The following is a 14,329-nucleotide window of genomic DNA, read 5'->3' as shown; positions in this document are numbered from 1 at the left end:
CAAAGTCAGGCAGGTAGTGACAAAGGTCAGATTTGATCCTAGTTCCTCTAACTCCAGATCCAGTTCTCTTTTCCCTGTACCATGCTAACTCTTCTAGCATATTTGGTCACTTATAGGATTTGTAGCAGCCTTTGCCCTCTCTTCCTGATATAAGGTAAAAAAAAAAGAGTATATCAATATTAGCAGTGATATTTTTATAATTATACTTTATTATATTTTATACTTTAGAATTGATTATGAAATTTTGACCTTAAAGCAAGTGTAGTGGTTTCACTTTTCAAGCCTCTAATCATTTGACATCTAATCATTTCCCTCCTCCTATTTTCGGTGTCACTTTTTGGGTGGAGGGGGGTGGAGGTGGGGACTACATCTCCCTAGCTTGCCCAAGCTTGAAGTGTAGCAGTCATTCATGAACCTGTTCCTGCTGCTCTTCAGCAAAGAAGGTTTGACCTGCTCCATGTCCAACTTGGGCCACTTTGTCTTTTCTTAAGCAGTTTCACATTGTAAAGAAATACTGATTTCTTGATTCACAGTACTAAATAATTTGTCATTTTAGTGTGACAGGCTGAGCTCTGATAATGAAGATCTCCTAGCTCGTATTGAAACTCTACAGTCTAATGCCAAGTTGTTAGAAGCCCAGATTTTGGAAGTTCAGAGAGCCAAGGTCATAGTGGACAAAGAATTAGAAACTGAAAAACTTCACAAAGAGCAAAAGATAAAGGTAACTGTGATGTAAAGTCCCATTTATGCATTTATATTTTGTTATTCTCATTTTACATTACTTAATTGGTAGATTAAGGGAATTCTGTAGACACTGTATCCTTGTATTTCAGTAAGATATTTGACTTATTATATCCCTTTCAATTCAACAAACACTTAACAATTATGATGCGCAATTAATCAACAAGCATTTATTAAATGCCTACTATATGCCAAGTACTGAGTATACAAAGACAATAATTAAATGCATCTTACTCTCAGAGAACTTATATAATATAAGCTCTCAAAGAGCTTATTTTTTATTGAGGAAGATAAATATATATATATAAGTATATGTGAGAATAGATCTAAGTTATCTTGGGACCATGGAAGGCTTTGGCAGCTGGGTAGATTCAAGAAAGTCCACATGTAGAAGGTGATGCTTAATCTGAGCTTTGAAGGAAACTGGGAATTATTGAATTCCAGACCTAGGGGACAGCCTGTGCAAAAACACAGAGATGGGAAATGGAATAGCAATAAGGCTAGTTGATTAGCCTTATTGTTCATGAAGAAGAATAATGTATAATAAGCCTAGAAAGATAAAGTAATGTACTGTATCCTTGTGGACAAGTTGAAGAAATATGGGACGTACTATTAACTGGATTAATAATTGGTTGAACAACCTTACCCATGTAATAGTGATTTTGGATCACCATATATTATCCTGGAAATCTGTAGTGGCATGCTACAGGGTCCTGTCCTGGACCCTTTTTGTTCATTTTTTTTAGCAGTGATTTTAAATGATGGCCTTAATTGGCATATATCTTCAAAAAAATGTTACAGTGACACAGAAATGTGGAAGAAAAGCCCTTTTACATGACAAAACTGGAATCCAACAAATGTCTTGACAAGTTGGAACAATTGACTATACCAAATAATAAGAAGTATTAGTAATAAATGTAAAGTCCACTCAGGTTCAAAAACTTAGCTTCACTAGTACAAGATTGGGGGAAATTTGGAAATATAACAGTTCATGAACAAAAAAAACCAAAAAACAAAGTGTGAATTGCAAGACAGATTTGAGTCAGTAGTAAAAATGTCAGCCATAAAATCTCATATGATCTATAAAATTATAGAGTCCAGGAGAAGGGAGATTAGACCTGATAGTTGTCTCTTTAAATATTTGAAGATCTGTCATGTCCCCAAGAGACAGTCTACATTCTTTAAAGCTCCAGAATGAGAGAACTATATAGAAGTTAATGGGCTGCGGATTTCAGCTTACTGTAAGGAGGAACTTGGTAATGATTAGAGATATTCAAAAATGGAATGGGCTTCCTAAAATATTATGGTCCCTATTATTAGTCATTCAAATGGAGGCAAATGACCATTTGTCAGTAATATTGTTGAAGAGAATAAGGTGTAGATTAAGCTTTAAACTAGATGACTTCTGAGCTTGTTCTCTTCTAGTTTTAAGATTCTCTGATTCTGTGTTGTGAGCTAAATGTTTATTCATGGTATTATTTAAGTGAAAGAAAAGCTCTCTGAGAAAATGGTCAGCAGATATAAAATGACACTCATTAAATCTTGAGTATTTGCCAATTGTTGATTTTCATATAAGGGATATGATTTTATATAATTGAAGATAAGAAATTAAGGAGCTGGCTATAATATTCACCAAATCCAGATTAGTTTAAATATAAATCAGAAGATTTGTATCAAGTGTCACAAGGTAAAGAGGCAGCATGTGGTATAGTGGAGAGAGAGCTAGCCTTGGAACCAGGACATACTGGCTGTGTGGCTCTTGTCCAAGTCACTTAAGCTCTTAGTGTCCTAAGTAACTCTCCAAGGCTGTAAGTTACAGAAAAAGTGCCAGCTTGTGTTGGTAGAGGGAGTTTCCTCATCTGGGAGTCCTTTATACCACTGAAATCACAGGTCCTATCTACCATGAGGTAACTTCATTTGGGTAACCTTGTTGCAAATGCTTTTTTAATAATTTTGTTGTAATTTTTAGGAGCATACTAATACTTTAAAGGAACTTGAAGAGCTTCAGGTACAACTTCAGAAGGAGAAGAAACATCTTCAGAAAACCATGCAAGAGTTAGAGATGGTTAGGAAGGTAAATAAGCCCATTTAGTTAAATTTTGTAAGCCAGATACTCATAGTACCAAATTGCTTCCGATAGTTTGAGAAGAAACATTTTAGAAGCCCTATTTTGCCTATTTTGAGATCTTATTTAACTTTACACATTTGTTAGAATGCATAGAAATCTTATTAATTTTTTTTCTTTTGTGAACAGTTATAGTGAAAAAAAAACTTTTATTACTTACCAGTTTTCAGAATGTAAACATTTAACTTACCTATGAAAAAATGTGAATGACAATGGAAAAACCAATAAGAGTCACAGAATTTAATAATAATAAAAATATTTAGGGGAGAATTATTTTGTGCATGTAAAAGAACAAAAGAGGTAATATAAAACTAGAATAAATCTAAGAAAAGCATTGTAAATTAAAACTAGATGAATAAGAATTAGCCTTTGATTTAGACATCAATATATAAAATAATTCCTCTTTTATTAAGGGGGTTTTATATTCTCTATGGATAATTTTTTTTAATAATTAAAACAATTTTGAACTGATTTGGAATTTTGTGTGGATCTTTTGTATACAAAATATGCAGGATGCTCAGCAAACTACATTGATGGACATGGAAATAGCTGATTATGAACGTTTAGTGAAAGAACTGAATCAGAAAATTACTGATAAAAACAGCAGAATTGAAGATTTAGAACAAGAAATTAAAATTTATAAACAAAAACAAGAAACCCTACAGGAGGAAATGAGTGAGTAAAATGTAAACTCACTTTTCTCTTATAATTTGAAAGAATATTATGCAGGAATTGGGTGAAGGGAACAGGTGAAGTTGGAAAGACATGTTAAACCTGGAGAAGACCTGAGGAGAACTTGGCTGCTATCTTCAAATACTTGAAGGCTGTCAAGTGGGAGAAGTATTAAACTGTTGATCCAGGTTTTGTCCTTGGTAGCCAGTGGGTAGAAATAAAATCAGTTTTATCTTTTGTAAGGCAAAGCTTCCTAATACTTAGACCTGCCCCAGAATGCATTGGGCTGCCTTGGGATCCCCCATCATTAGAATCAGGTGGAGGTTAGATGACTGCCTATCAGGATTTTATAAATTAGATTCATTCTTAAGGTAATAGTTGAAATAAATTACTTCAGTTCCTTTTTAACTCTGCAATTCTATGATATTAGTAATTGATTCATTCAGTTTTCAGAATTTCAGCTTGTTTAAAGGATGGGAGATTAAGAGTATTCATATATCAATGTTTGCCTACTATGTGCATAACACATACCATGAAAGATGCAAAAAATGATACATGTGAATTTAAGGAACTTACAGTACAGCTCGAGACATGAGACTGGCATTAGTGAAAAAGTCAGTTGCAGTGCAGAGTAGAATGTGATCAAAGCTAAACTGAGGAATACTGAAAATATGTGATGTAGGAGCCCAAAGAATTGGAGAGATCAGAATGTAGTAGGGTCTTTGAGACCTTCATGCACAGAAGGTGGATCTTGAAAGTAAAAAGAGTATGGTGTAAGTAAAAATTTGGAGGAAGAAGTGAACACAGTGTGTTTGAAAGACGTTGTGAAGAAGACTGATTTGGCTGGAATCTATATATAGAGTTCCTGCTAAGAAGTAGTAGCAGGAAATGAGATGAGAAAAATATGGGAAATAAAGAGTGGAAAAGTGTGTTTAGTTAGGACAGACTGTCGAGGGCCTTGAATGCCAGCATGAGGAATTTGGTTTTCATTTCATAGGTAATTGGGATTTTTCAAGTCTTTGAAGCTTTTGAGCACAAAAAAAAATGGCATAATTAGTACTAGAGTTGGAGAGAAATGAGACCTTAGAAATCATCTAGTCCAGAAATAAAATTACTTTTAGGAATATTTATCTGATGGCAGATAGTAAGCAAAGAGAGGTAGTGAGGACAGAAAAGAAATTTAGATTACACTAAATCAGAAGTGAGATGATGAAGTCCTATACTTAAAGTGGTAGAAGTTGGAAAAGAAAGGAGATGAAAGATGCAAGATTAGAAACAGTAACAGTAAAGCTTAAGTTACATACACATAACCTAGAATCTGAATGTAGCAGAGGAATGAATATACACTTATAAATTCATGTTTATTAGATATAGTGCCATTGTATACCTTTCACATATTGTTCTAACCATGTAAACATGTCTTCATAAAGTTAATTATATCAAAAGATATTTTCACAGAGTATTACAGCAATAAAATGTAAAAGCTACAAAAAAAAGACATCAATTAAGTGTTGTAACCTCTGCTTAACTCATTAGTCACAGTTTAATTTCTATGGTTCTTATTAGCATTTTGGAATATAAAAAAAAAATTTGTCTTTGAAAAATTGATTTTGTAGTGAATTATCCCTTTAATTTTAAACTAAATTTGTTTAACTTAAAGTAACACAAAATGCTCTGTATTTTTGATTTCTGAAACTTGTTTTTCTTACACCAGCTTCACTTCAGTCTTCAGTGCAACAAGCTGAGGATAAAAACACCAGAATAAAGCAACTACTAGTAAAAACCAAAAAAGAACTAGCAGATTCAAAACAAGCAGTATGTTAATTTCTTGACTTTATATATTAATAGTCTTCGTAACCCATTTGTTAACTCTTTGCTAATTAACCAAAATATTTATTCTTTAGGAAACCAACCAACTAATACTGCAGTCATCTTTAAAAGGTGAACTAGAAGCAAGCCAGCAGCAAGTTGAAGTCTATAAGGTAAGGTTCATTTAAATAATAAATTTTTTCATTGGAAAGTAGGGTGACTTATGCATGTTCCTAAATAGCCATATTTCATTAAGCAAGAGTCTTCAATCTGTAAACTCTTTTAAATATCTTGAAATAGTATTAGTGAATAATTGCTTAGCATACAGTTAGGTTGTAGATATATACCTTACAGAGAATTGAGATATCTCCATTGAAGAAAACATTTAAAAAGCTACAATGATATCCTATATAAAACTAAATAAACATGTTTCCAAACTAATATTTTTTCTGTGGTTATATGATAATACGACCTGACTTTTGTTGATGGAGGGAATCTTTTTCTCATTAGTTGTATGTACCAAACTTCTCCCCTAACTCCACCCCCCGTTGTGAAGCCTTACAAAATATTAGGTTTTGAAACCATAGAGAGTAACATGGATGATGGCTTAAATTGCATGGTCCTAGACCCAATGACTGATCTCCAGAGAAGAGGTTTCCTAGATCCATATCTAGAGCAATATGGGTGAAGAAACAAATTTCACCAATAAGAGTAGAAACAGCTATTAAAAGTAGCTAGCAAGTTTATGTAAGACAGATCAGCCAGGAGAGAAAGATGGGTCAGAGGCTAGAGTACATGTCTAGTCAGGACTTTTGAAATCTCCTCAAGGGTATAGTTGGGAACTGCCAAAGATCGCAGTAAGGTCAAATTTTAAGATAAAACCTTGAAGGGGTTTTTATTGTCTGGGGAGCCCAAGGATAGGCAGGCTTTAAGTTGGTCTGTAGCCAAAACGATCTAAGATGAGAGGAGACAGTCATTAGTTCCTTACAAGGCTGAAACCCAAGAAAAAAGGGTTCTCTTTTCAAGGAGAAGGGAGCATAGAAGGGGAGCATCTCTGCCATAGGCATGGAATTCCTACACCTGACACTATATGGAGAAGATTCTTAAAAAGCTGTGACATGTGTCATTATTGCCAAGTCTGATCTGTGTCAGCTTAGAAATATTGATATATCAACAATAAACAGGATTGGGTCAGCTTATTCCAAAAAAAAATTCTGCTAGGCGAGAGGGAGCAACTAAGAATGAACAAGGCTTTAATCCCTTCAGAGCTTATAGATAGGACTAAGATTAGCATTTAGGAAACCTGCAACTGTGTAGCTTTAACATTTATTCATTATTTTAGTGCTTAGTAACAAAATCCTTTAAAATGCCTAAAGCAAGGGATGTATATAGTTTTCAGTAGCAGAGCAGGAGTGAAAAGGAAAATCAAATTCTTTATTACAGTTAAGACTTGAATGTGAAGGAACTACAGCTCAGAGAAGAGGGAGGTGGTAGCAGTAACAAACCACAAGAGGGCGCCATAGAACCCAGTCCTCCAGCTTGCTGCTGGAGTCTTGGAGACTGAGCCCCCATAGACTAAAATTTAATTTAGAATCGTAAGTTTTAAACAGCAAACTGACAGTTTCTTAGCATTTGAGGTAAGCATTAAAATGTAACATCCATGCCTAGGCAGCTAGTTTTTTCTATATAACTAGTACTTATTCTCCTGGGAAGTTTATTTCTTCTTGACCTAGGTTCCTTATTAATAATGAATGGCTAATTTTAAAAATACATTTTATTCACTCTTTAAATGAAGTATTTAAATGTTGTCACCTAGTTTAAGATGTATCTTTTTTTGTAACTATAGCTTGTTTTAAAAAAAAGTTTTCCAAATGTGTTGGTGATTGAATCAGTTTAATCAATGAGAAATTTATTTACCACCAGTATTTTGAAACAAGAATATTTTTTTTCAGATTCAGTTAGCTGAAATAACATCAGAGAAACACAAAATCCAGGAACATCTGAGGACTTCTATAGAGCAACACCAGCGTGCTCTGAGTTCTTGCCACCAAAAAATCACAATTCTGCAAGAAGAATGCAACACAACTAAGGTACTTTATACAAAATAGATTTGACTTACTACACAATATTTGTTGTATATTGTTTCATAATTACTGACATGAATTTCCTTACCTTTTAGTGTGGAACCAAGTTGCCTAAAGAAACTTTAGAATAACCCTAAATGGAACCTATAAACACATGAATTTTTGTCCTTCAAAACTTATTTTCTATTATTATTATTAATAATCACAGTTATTATTCTAAATGTTACACCAGTTAACATTCTGTAGCAAAAAATGTATGAAAGGAGAATCCTTCATTGTATCCTTGATGTAACTCAGTAACTTGCAAAGATGTAACTTGATGATTAACTCTCCTTCACTATTGTCTCATATGAAAAAAATAGTCCTTTTCCTTACGAAGACAAACCCCTCTATATCCATTCCATTTTGTTTAGCAAATCACTCTCTCTATTATTCACACTCTCACTTATCTTCATTCTCTCTCTAATGGCTGGTTTCCTGATGCAAACAAACACAGTCATATCTCCCTCATCTTCAAAAAAGCCTCGCTTAATCTATCCATCCCCAGTAGCTATTATCCTATATATCACCTCCTTTTCGTGACTAAAGGCCATTTACAGTCCATCTCTACACTTCTTTCCTCTTACTTTCTAACCACAGTCTGTTTCTGATCTCATCATTTAACTGAAATTGTTTTCTCCAAAGTTACTAGTGATCTTTTAATTAACAAATTGACAGGTGGCATTTTCTCATTTTTGACCTATGTGCACCATTGACTGTTGATTACCCTCTTTTCTTTGATACTCTTATTCTCCCAGGTTATCATGTCCCTGCTTTCTCCTCATTCTTCTTCCATCTATCTGATTACTCCTCCATATTTCTTGCTAGATCTTCATCTAAATAACACCCTCATCTAAATAACACCCACTGATTGGATATTGTTACCAAGCCTCTGTTCTGGGCCTTCTTCTTTTCTCCCTTTATAGTATTTCACTTGATAATGTCATCAGCTCTCATGTATTCAGTTTATCATCTCTATGCAGATGATTCTCAGACCTATTTTTCCAGCCCTAACCTCTCTTCTGATCTCCAGTCTCACATCTTCAACTGCCTATTCCAACGTCTCAAACTGAATGTCACCGAGACATCTTAAATTCAGCATATCCAAAACTGAATTCATTATCTTTCCTTTAAAATCTCCCCTTTACCTAATTTCCCTGTTACTGTCAGAGGTACCACCATCCTCCCAATCACTTGGGCTTTCAACCTAGGATTCTCCTTGGATCCTTGGATCCACTCTCTTCATTCCCCACTAATATCTATTGCCAGGTCCTGTCGATTCTACCTTCATAAGATCTCTCATTTACCTTCATGTCTTCTCTCTTCTAACACTGCTGCCACCCTGGTGCAGGCCCTCATCACCTTAAACTGGCACTGTTGCAGTAGCCTCCTGACTTAATTCCTTTCCTCAAGTCTCTACCCTTCCATTCCATTCTTCCACTCAGCTATCAGAGTCATCTTCCTAAAGCACAGATTTGACTATATCACCTCTCCCTAACATACAGTAAACTCCAATAGTTACCTCTTATTTCCAGGATCAAATACAAAGTCTTCTGTTTGGTTCTTAACTTCCTTCATTACTAGGTCCTTTGCTACCTTTTCAGTTTCTTACACTTTATTCCCCTCCATGTATTCTGCAGTCCAGTGACTTTGGCCTCCATGCTCCCCCTTACACAAGATACTTGATCTCCTAATTTCTGCAAGAAGTCTTTCTCTGTCGTCTTTAACACTAGTGCATCATTCTCTCTGAGATTTTCTCCATTTTACATTTCTATATCTCATTTGTATGTAGTCCTTTGCATGTTGTCTCCTTCATTAGATTGTGAGATCCTTGAGGAAATTTTTCCTTTCTTTTCATGTCCAATGTACTTGAATGTATCCTGAAGACTGAAAAAATAATGTATTAAGCCTATAAATATTAAATTAAGTTACCAGTATGTGAAGCATAGAGTGTTGGCACTGGAAGGAACCTTAGAAATCACCTTCCCCAACCCCTTTATTTTGTAGATGGTGAAGCTGAAGCCCAAAGAGGTGAAGTGATCATCAGAGTCAAGGGCATCATAAGATACAAACCCCTCTTTCAGAGGACGTTTGTCTTTTATGAGCTGAAGAAAACTAAAGCCCAACATAAATCTTGCAAAAGAACTTAAAAATTGATTCAGAGAATGAGTATTTCTTTCCCTGCGTACACCCCCTACCTTATATAAGTTTTTGCTCTCTGTACATAAATTCCTTCAATACAAAAGGAGCTGAAATATTGTATTTGAGACTAAAATGTGTTTCTTTTCTTTTGTTTTCATTTTAAATGTTATAGGCAGAGCAAGCTACCATTACCTCTGAATTCGAAAGCTACAAAGTCCGAGTTCATAATGTTTTAAAACAACAAAAAAATAAATCTTTGTCTCAGAGTGAAACAGAAGGAGCAAAACAAGAAAGGTAATTTTTTTTTTCATTTTTGCTATGAAAGTAATTACTATCAACAAAGACAAACAAAATAAGGAAAGTATGACCAAATGAATGAACAGTTAACAAAAAATCCATTTCCTCTTACTTTCCAAGTATGCAAGTCAAATTCTAAAATAAAAGGATTCTTTTATTTTAAAATATTCAAAATTTTAAATATTTAAAATATTCAAATTTTTATTTTAAAATGTTCAGAAGAACAAGATTCTTGTATATTCATTTATTTTCATTTTGAATATATATTCATTTATTTTCATTTTGAAGTTTTACATATATACATCCTCAATGAGTATTTCTAAGCAACAAACTGGTGTTCACAAGTGGTCCTCATCACTTTTTTTTTTACTTTTTTTTTTTAAAAAAAAATCACATTTTTACCAGCTCACAATTAAATGAAAAATATAGAAAACATAAGAATCCTTTGTGTTCATTGTTTTGTGATAATGAAAAAAAATTGAGTCATTGGTAGGACATAATGCATCCTTACAATAAGATGTCCTCCTGTCCATACATTGAGATCATTCAGAAGTTGTTGGATGATGTAAACAAAAATTACCCTCTTCAGTGACCCTCTGATCATTAACATCAGGCAAGGTATAAAACAGTATGCTCACCAGAGGTATTCACCACTGCAATAGAAGAGATCCATAGCAAAGTCCAGGTTGAGGAGGGATTCCCTGTGGATGATGAAGTTTTATTGATGTTCTTTGTTAGAGATGACATTGTAATGATTTTCTTCAAAGCCCAAAACTTTGCAGAGTCTACCGAAATTACAAAGAATTTTTGCTGACTCCATAATATTTTATTAATGTTTCTGTATGCCAAGGAGACATGAAATACCACTACCTCCAAAGATGAGTTTCACACAGAGGGCAATAGAGAGGCGTGTGGTGGGTGTGAGCAGGCTGCTGCATAGAACCAGTGAAAAACTTTGAAGGAGAATAAAAGTAAAGAATGTCATCAGGGGATTGTATGACAAGAAAAAAAGAGAAGATAGTCTGGTGAAGTAGCAAGAGCGAGAGTTGACAGATTGACATCCATGGTGGCCCACTAGTGTGTTCACAGTGTCAGGAGAAAGCAAGAAAACTTACAGTGTGTTGGATGGATTCCATCCCCCACTCACCCCCAGGCTTGCCTATTAGGAGAAACAGATAAGAGCAAGATAGGCATGGATAGTTTTCAGTTTCCATCCTTGGAGGAAATCAAAGAGATCACAGGTATATTTGAGTATTTGAGAGTGGTGTTACAAGATAGCTATCTGAAAGGGAAACAGAGTGCCCAACTCACACACACCTACTACAGCAAAATCCTAAAGTTCACACCGGACTTAATAATGATCAAAAATCCAGTAAGAAGCTAGTTTCTTGGGGGAGCTAGGTGGCACAGAGGATAGAACACTGACCCTGAAGTCAGGAGCTCCTGAATTCAAATTTGGCTTCAGACATATAACACTTACTAGCTGTGTGACTCTGGGCAAGTCACCTCTCCCCAGTTGCCACCCACACACACACGCAGTGAACTAGTTTCTTTTTAAAATAATCATTTATTGTTTTTATTTTTATTTTCAAATTATAAGTTTTTAAAAATTAATCTGTCCCTCCTACTTACCCCCCTCCCCTTTTACACCCATTGAGTAAACTTTAAAAAAGAAACAAAACCAGAACAACACATCCCTCTAAACATAGGTCTACATAGTCTGGTAAAACAAATTCCCACATTAGCCATGTCCAAAAATGCACTTCTCTTTCTCCATTTTAAGTTCATCACCTCAGTGTCGAGGTGAATGGAATGATCTACATTCATTCCTTCAGAATCATGGTTTATCATTGTGTTGATCAGAGTTCTAAAGTCTTTCATATTTCGTAGTTTGTTTTTCTCTATAAGGTTATCAGTGTATTTTTTTTTTCCAAGTTCTGTTCGCTTCACTTTGCATGTGTTCATAAAGGTCTTTCCAGTTTTTTTTCTGAAATTGTCCATTTCATCATTTCCTCTGGCACACTGTTTTTGGTGAGCCATTCCCTAGTAAGAGGAGATCCCTTTTGTTTCCAATTTGTGGCTACCACGCACAGAATTGTTATAAATATTTTTGTATGTAGAGATACTTTGCCTCTTTATTTCTTTGGGGCACTGACCTACTAATTGTGATGTAACTGGGTCAAAAGTTTGGTAATTTTCTTGGCATAGTTCCAAATTCCTTTCCAAAATGGCTGAACCAATTTATTAGCTCCACTAACAGAGCACTAATTTATCTGTTTTCCCACAGCACCCCCAACATTTATAAGGTTCCTCATTTTATCATCATCTTTGATAGGTATGGGGTGGAACCTCAAAGTTATCCAAATTTTTATTTTTCTAATTTTTAATGATTTAGAGTATTTTTTCACAATGATCACTAATAACATGGATGTCTTCCTCTGAACACTGCCTGCTTATATCCTTTGACTATTATCTATTGGAGAATGGCTGTCTTATAAATTTGAACCAGTTCTTCATAGAACTTGAATATGAGACCTTTATTAAAGGACCTTGTTGCAATTTTTTTTCAGTTAACTTGTTTCTCCTCTAATTTTTACTACATTAGATATGTTTGTGCAAAAGGTTTTAAATTTTATGTAACCAAAATTGTTCACTTTATCCTGTGCAGTCCTTTTTATCACTTATTTTGGTGATGAATCTTCCCCTTTTCATACATCGGAAAGATTATTTCTTCCTTGCTGCTAATTTGTTTATGATGTGACCTTTTATATCTAGTTCATGACCATTTGGAGCTTAACTACGTGTATGGGTCTTTTCTCTCAGTTTTTAATTGGAGGGGTGTTGGCAGTTAATGTCTAGATTTTTTTTTAAATATATGTATGTGTTTGTTTTAAAGGGATACAAAATGAGGAGTTATACTTTGTAGAGTATATTCTCTTTTTGTTCCTTTTTTTAGTGTTTTAAGTTCATAATAACTATTTTTCTTTTTAAAAATCAAACACATAAAGTATTAGGATATCTCCAAATATAGGCTGTATCCCTAAAATGAAATTTCTTTGAAGGAATACTAACAAATCTTATGTAAGTAAACACTAAGTCTAGGCCATACTCAAATTTCACATAATCTAACTTTGGGGGAAGAGTGGAACCCGTGGCCAGACCTGTAAGAAAATGTAGCTTTGGTTTCACTGCCTATCAAGGACAATAGCAGAAACTTGATCAGTTAAGTCACTATATCAAACTTCAGGCAGGGAAGAAAGAAAAAAGATGGCTGCGTGAACATTTAGGTCTTTCTGGTAAATATATGATATACTCTATTCTTTGTTAAATGGCTGTGTCAGGCCTGCACAACTTGCAGCCTGCAGGCTGTGCTTGGGCTGCTTGCAGCGCATCAAAGTATTCCAGGCAGCCTGCAATAAATGTAGAGGAAATCCTTTGACCTGCTGCAAGTGCAAGTTGTGCAGGCCTGCAGTTTATGTTGAACTTGTTGCATCTGTTTTTATTAACAATACTAACATTGAAGTTTCTCAGGGACTGGTATCTTTCAAACTTTCAAATTTTGAATGTTTAAAAACATTATTTTTTATACAGATTGAGAAATGATTGTTTAGTTTCTGTAAATATTTGAAATCATTTAAAACTGAAAACTGAATTTTGGTCAAGAAATGTTTTCATATATAACTATTACTCTTTATGTGTATCTCAATGACCATATTGAAATAATATTTGGTTTAAATATTTCCAGATCACTTTTTGTGGATTATAAAAAAAAATTAGAGCAGAAGATGATTCAGAAGTTCTTTTCATGCATATGTTTTTGTTTTTATAACTAGAGACTCAGCATTCAAAAGAATTTTCTCGTCAGGATCTCACTATTCTAAGAAAGATCAAATATCCTGGAATGTTTTTGTATATCTGAAGCTTCTTATTTTGAAATCTGTTGACAGAATGCAGGCTGATAAATGATGGCAACTAACCTGTCACTTGTAAAAATTGTGGAATATAACTTTAAGAATTTAATTAATTGAGTTTTCACCTGGCTCTAAAAATGCTTGGTTTGGGTTTTTTTGTTTGTCTCATTCCTAAATATCTCTGAATTCTGAGGTCAGATAATAAGCCATAGTTGTGTTGAATTTTTTTCTTGCTTTCTGACCCATTTTCTTATTTATGTTTCTTTTTTTCATACATTAGCCTTATCTGAAAGTAGAATTCAACAAAGCAGAAACTGTTTTTGCTTATTCTTTCACTTTTACTGTATCTTAACATACCGTTCTTTCTTCTGTTGGACAGTAACTCAGGTTGTCCTCCGAAAACTTTAGAGCTATGTCGTATTTTGCTCATGACACAATCATGTTGCTTCAAATAAGTTCTTTGGTGCTATTAAATTATTGCATTCCATTCTAACGTGCAGGGATATTTA

The 14,329-nt window shown here is 34.3% G+C and overlaps 1 protein-coding gene across 1 annotated transcript in view; it reads left to right on the top strand.

Annotated features, from left to right (window-relative positions):
• LOC114046352 (GRIP and coiled-coil domain-containing protein 2-like) overlaps positions 1–14,329 on the top strand; it is a 48,617-nt gene that overhangs the window by 24,053 nt on the left and 10,235 nt on the right. Inside the window, exons 11-17 of the mRNA XM_027866662.1 lie at positions 557–721; positions 2,711–2,815; positions 3,379–3,541; positions 5,253–5,353; positions 5,443–5,520; positions 7,300–7,437; positions 9,785–9,906. Of these exons, the coding sequence (XP_027722463.1) occupies positions 557–721; positions 2,711–2,815; positions 3,379–3,541; positions 5,253–5,353; positions 5,443–5,520; positions 7,300–7,437; positions 9,785–9,906 (872 nt within the window). The remainder of the gene's footprint in view (positions 1–556; positions 722–2,710; positions 2,816–3,378; positions 3,542–5,252; positions 5,354–5,442; positions 5,521–7,299; positions 7,438–9,784; positions 9,907–14,329) is intronic.

This window comes from Vombatus ursinus, unplaced genomic scaffold, assembly GCF_900497805.2.
Source record: "Vombatus ursinus unplaced genomic scaffold, bare-nosed wombat genome assembly UNPS02014781.1, whole genome shotgun sequence".
NCBI classification, from domain to species: Eukaryota; Metazoa; Chordata; class Mammalia; order Diprotodontia; family Vombatidae; genus Vombatus; species Vombatus ursinus.
This window is presented reverse-complemented; position numbering and strand designations above follow the sequence as displayed.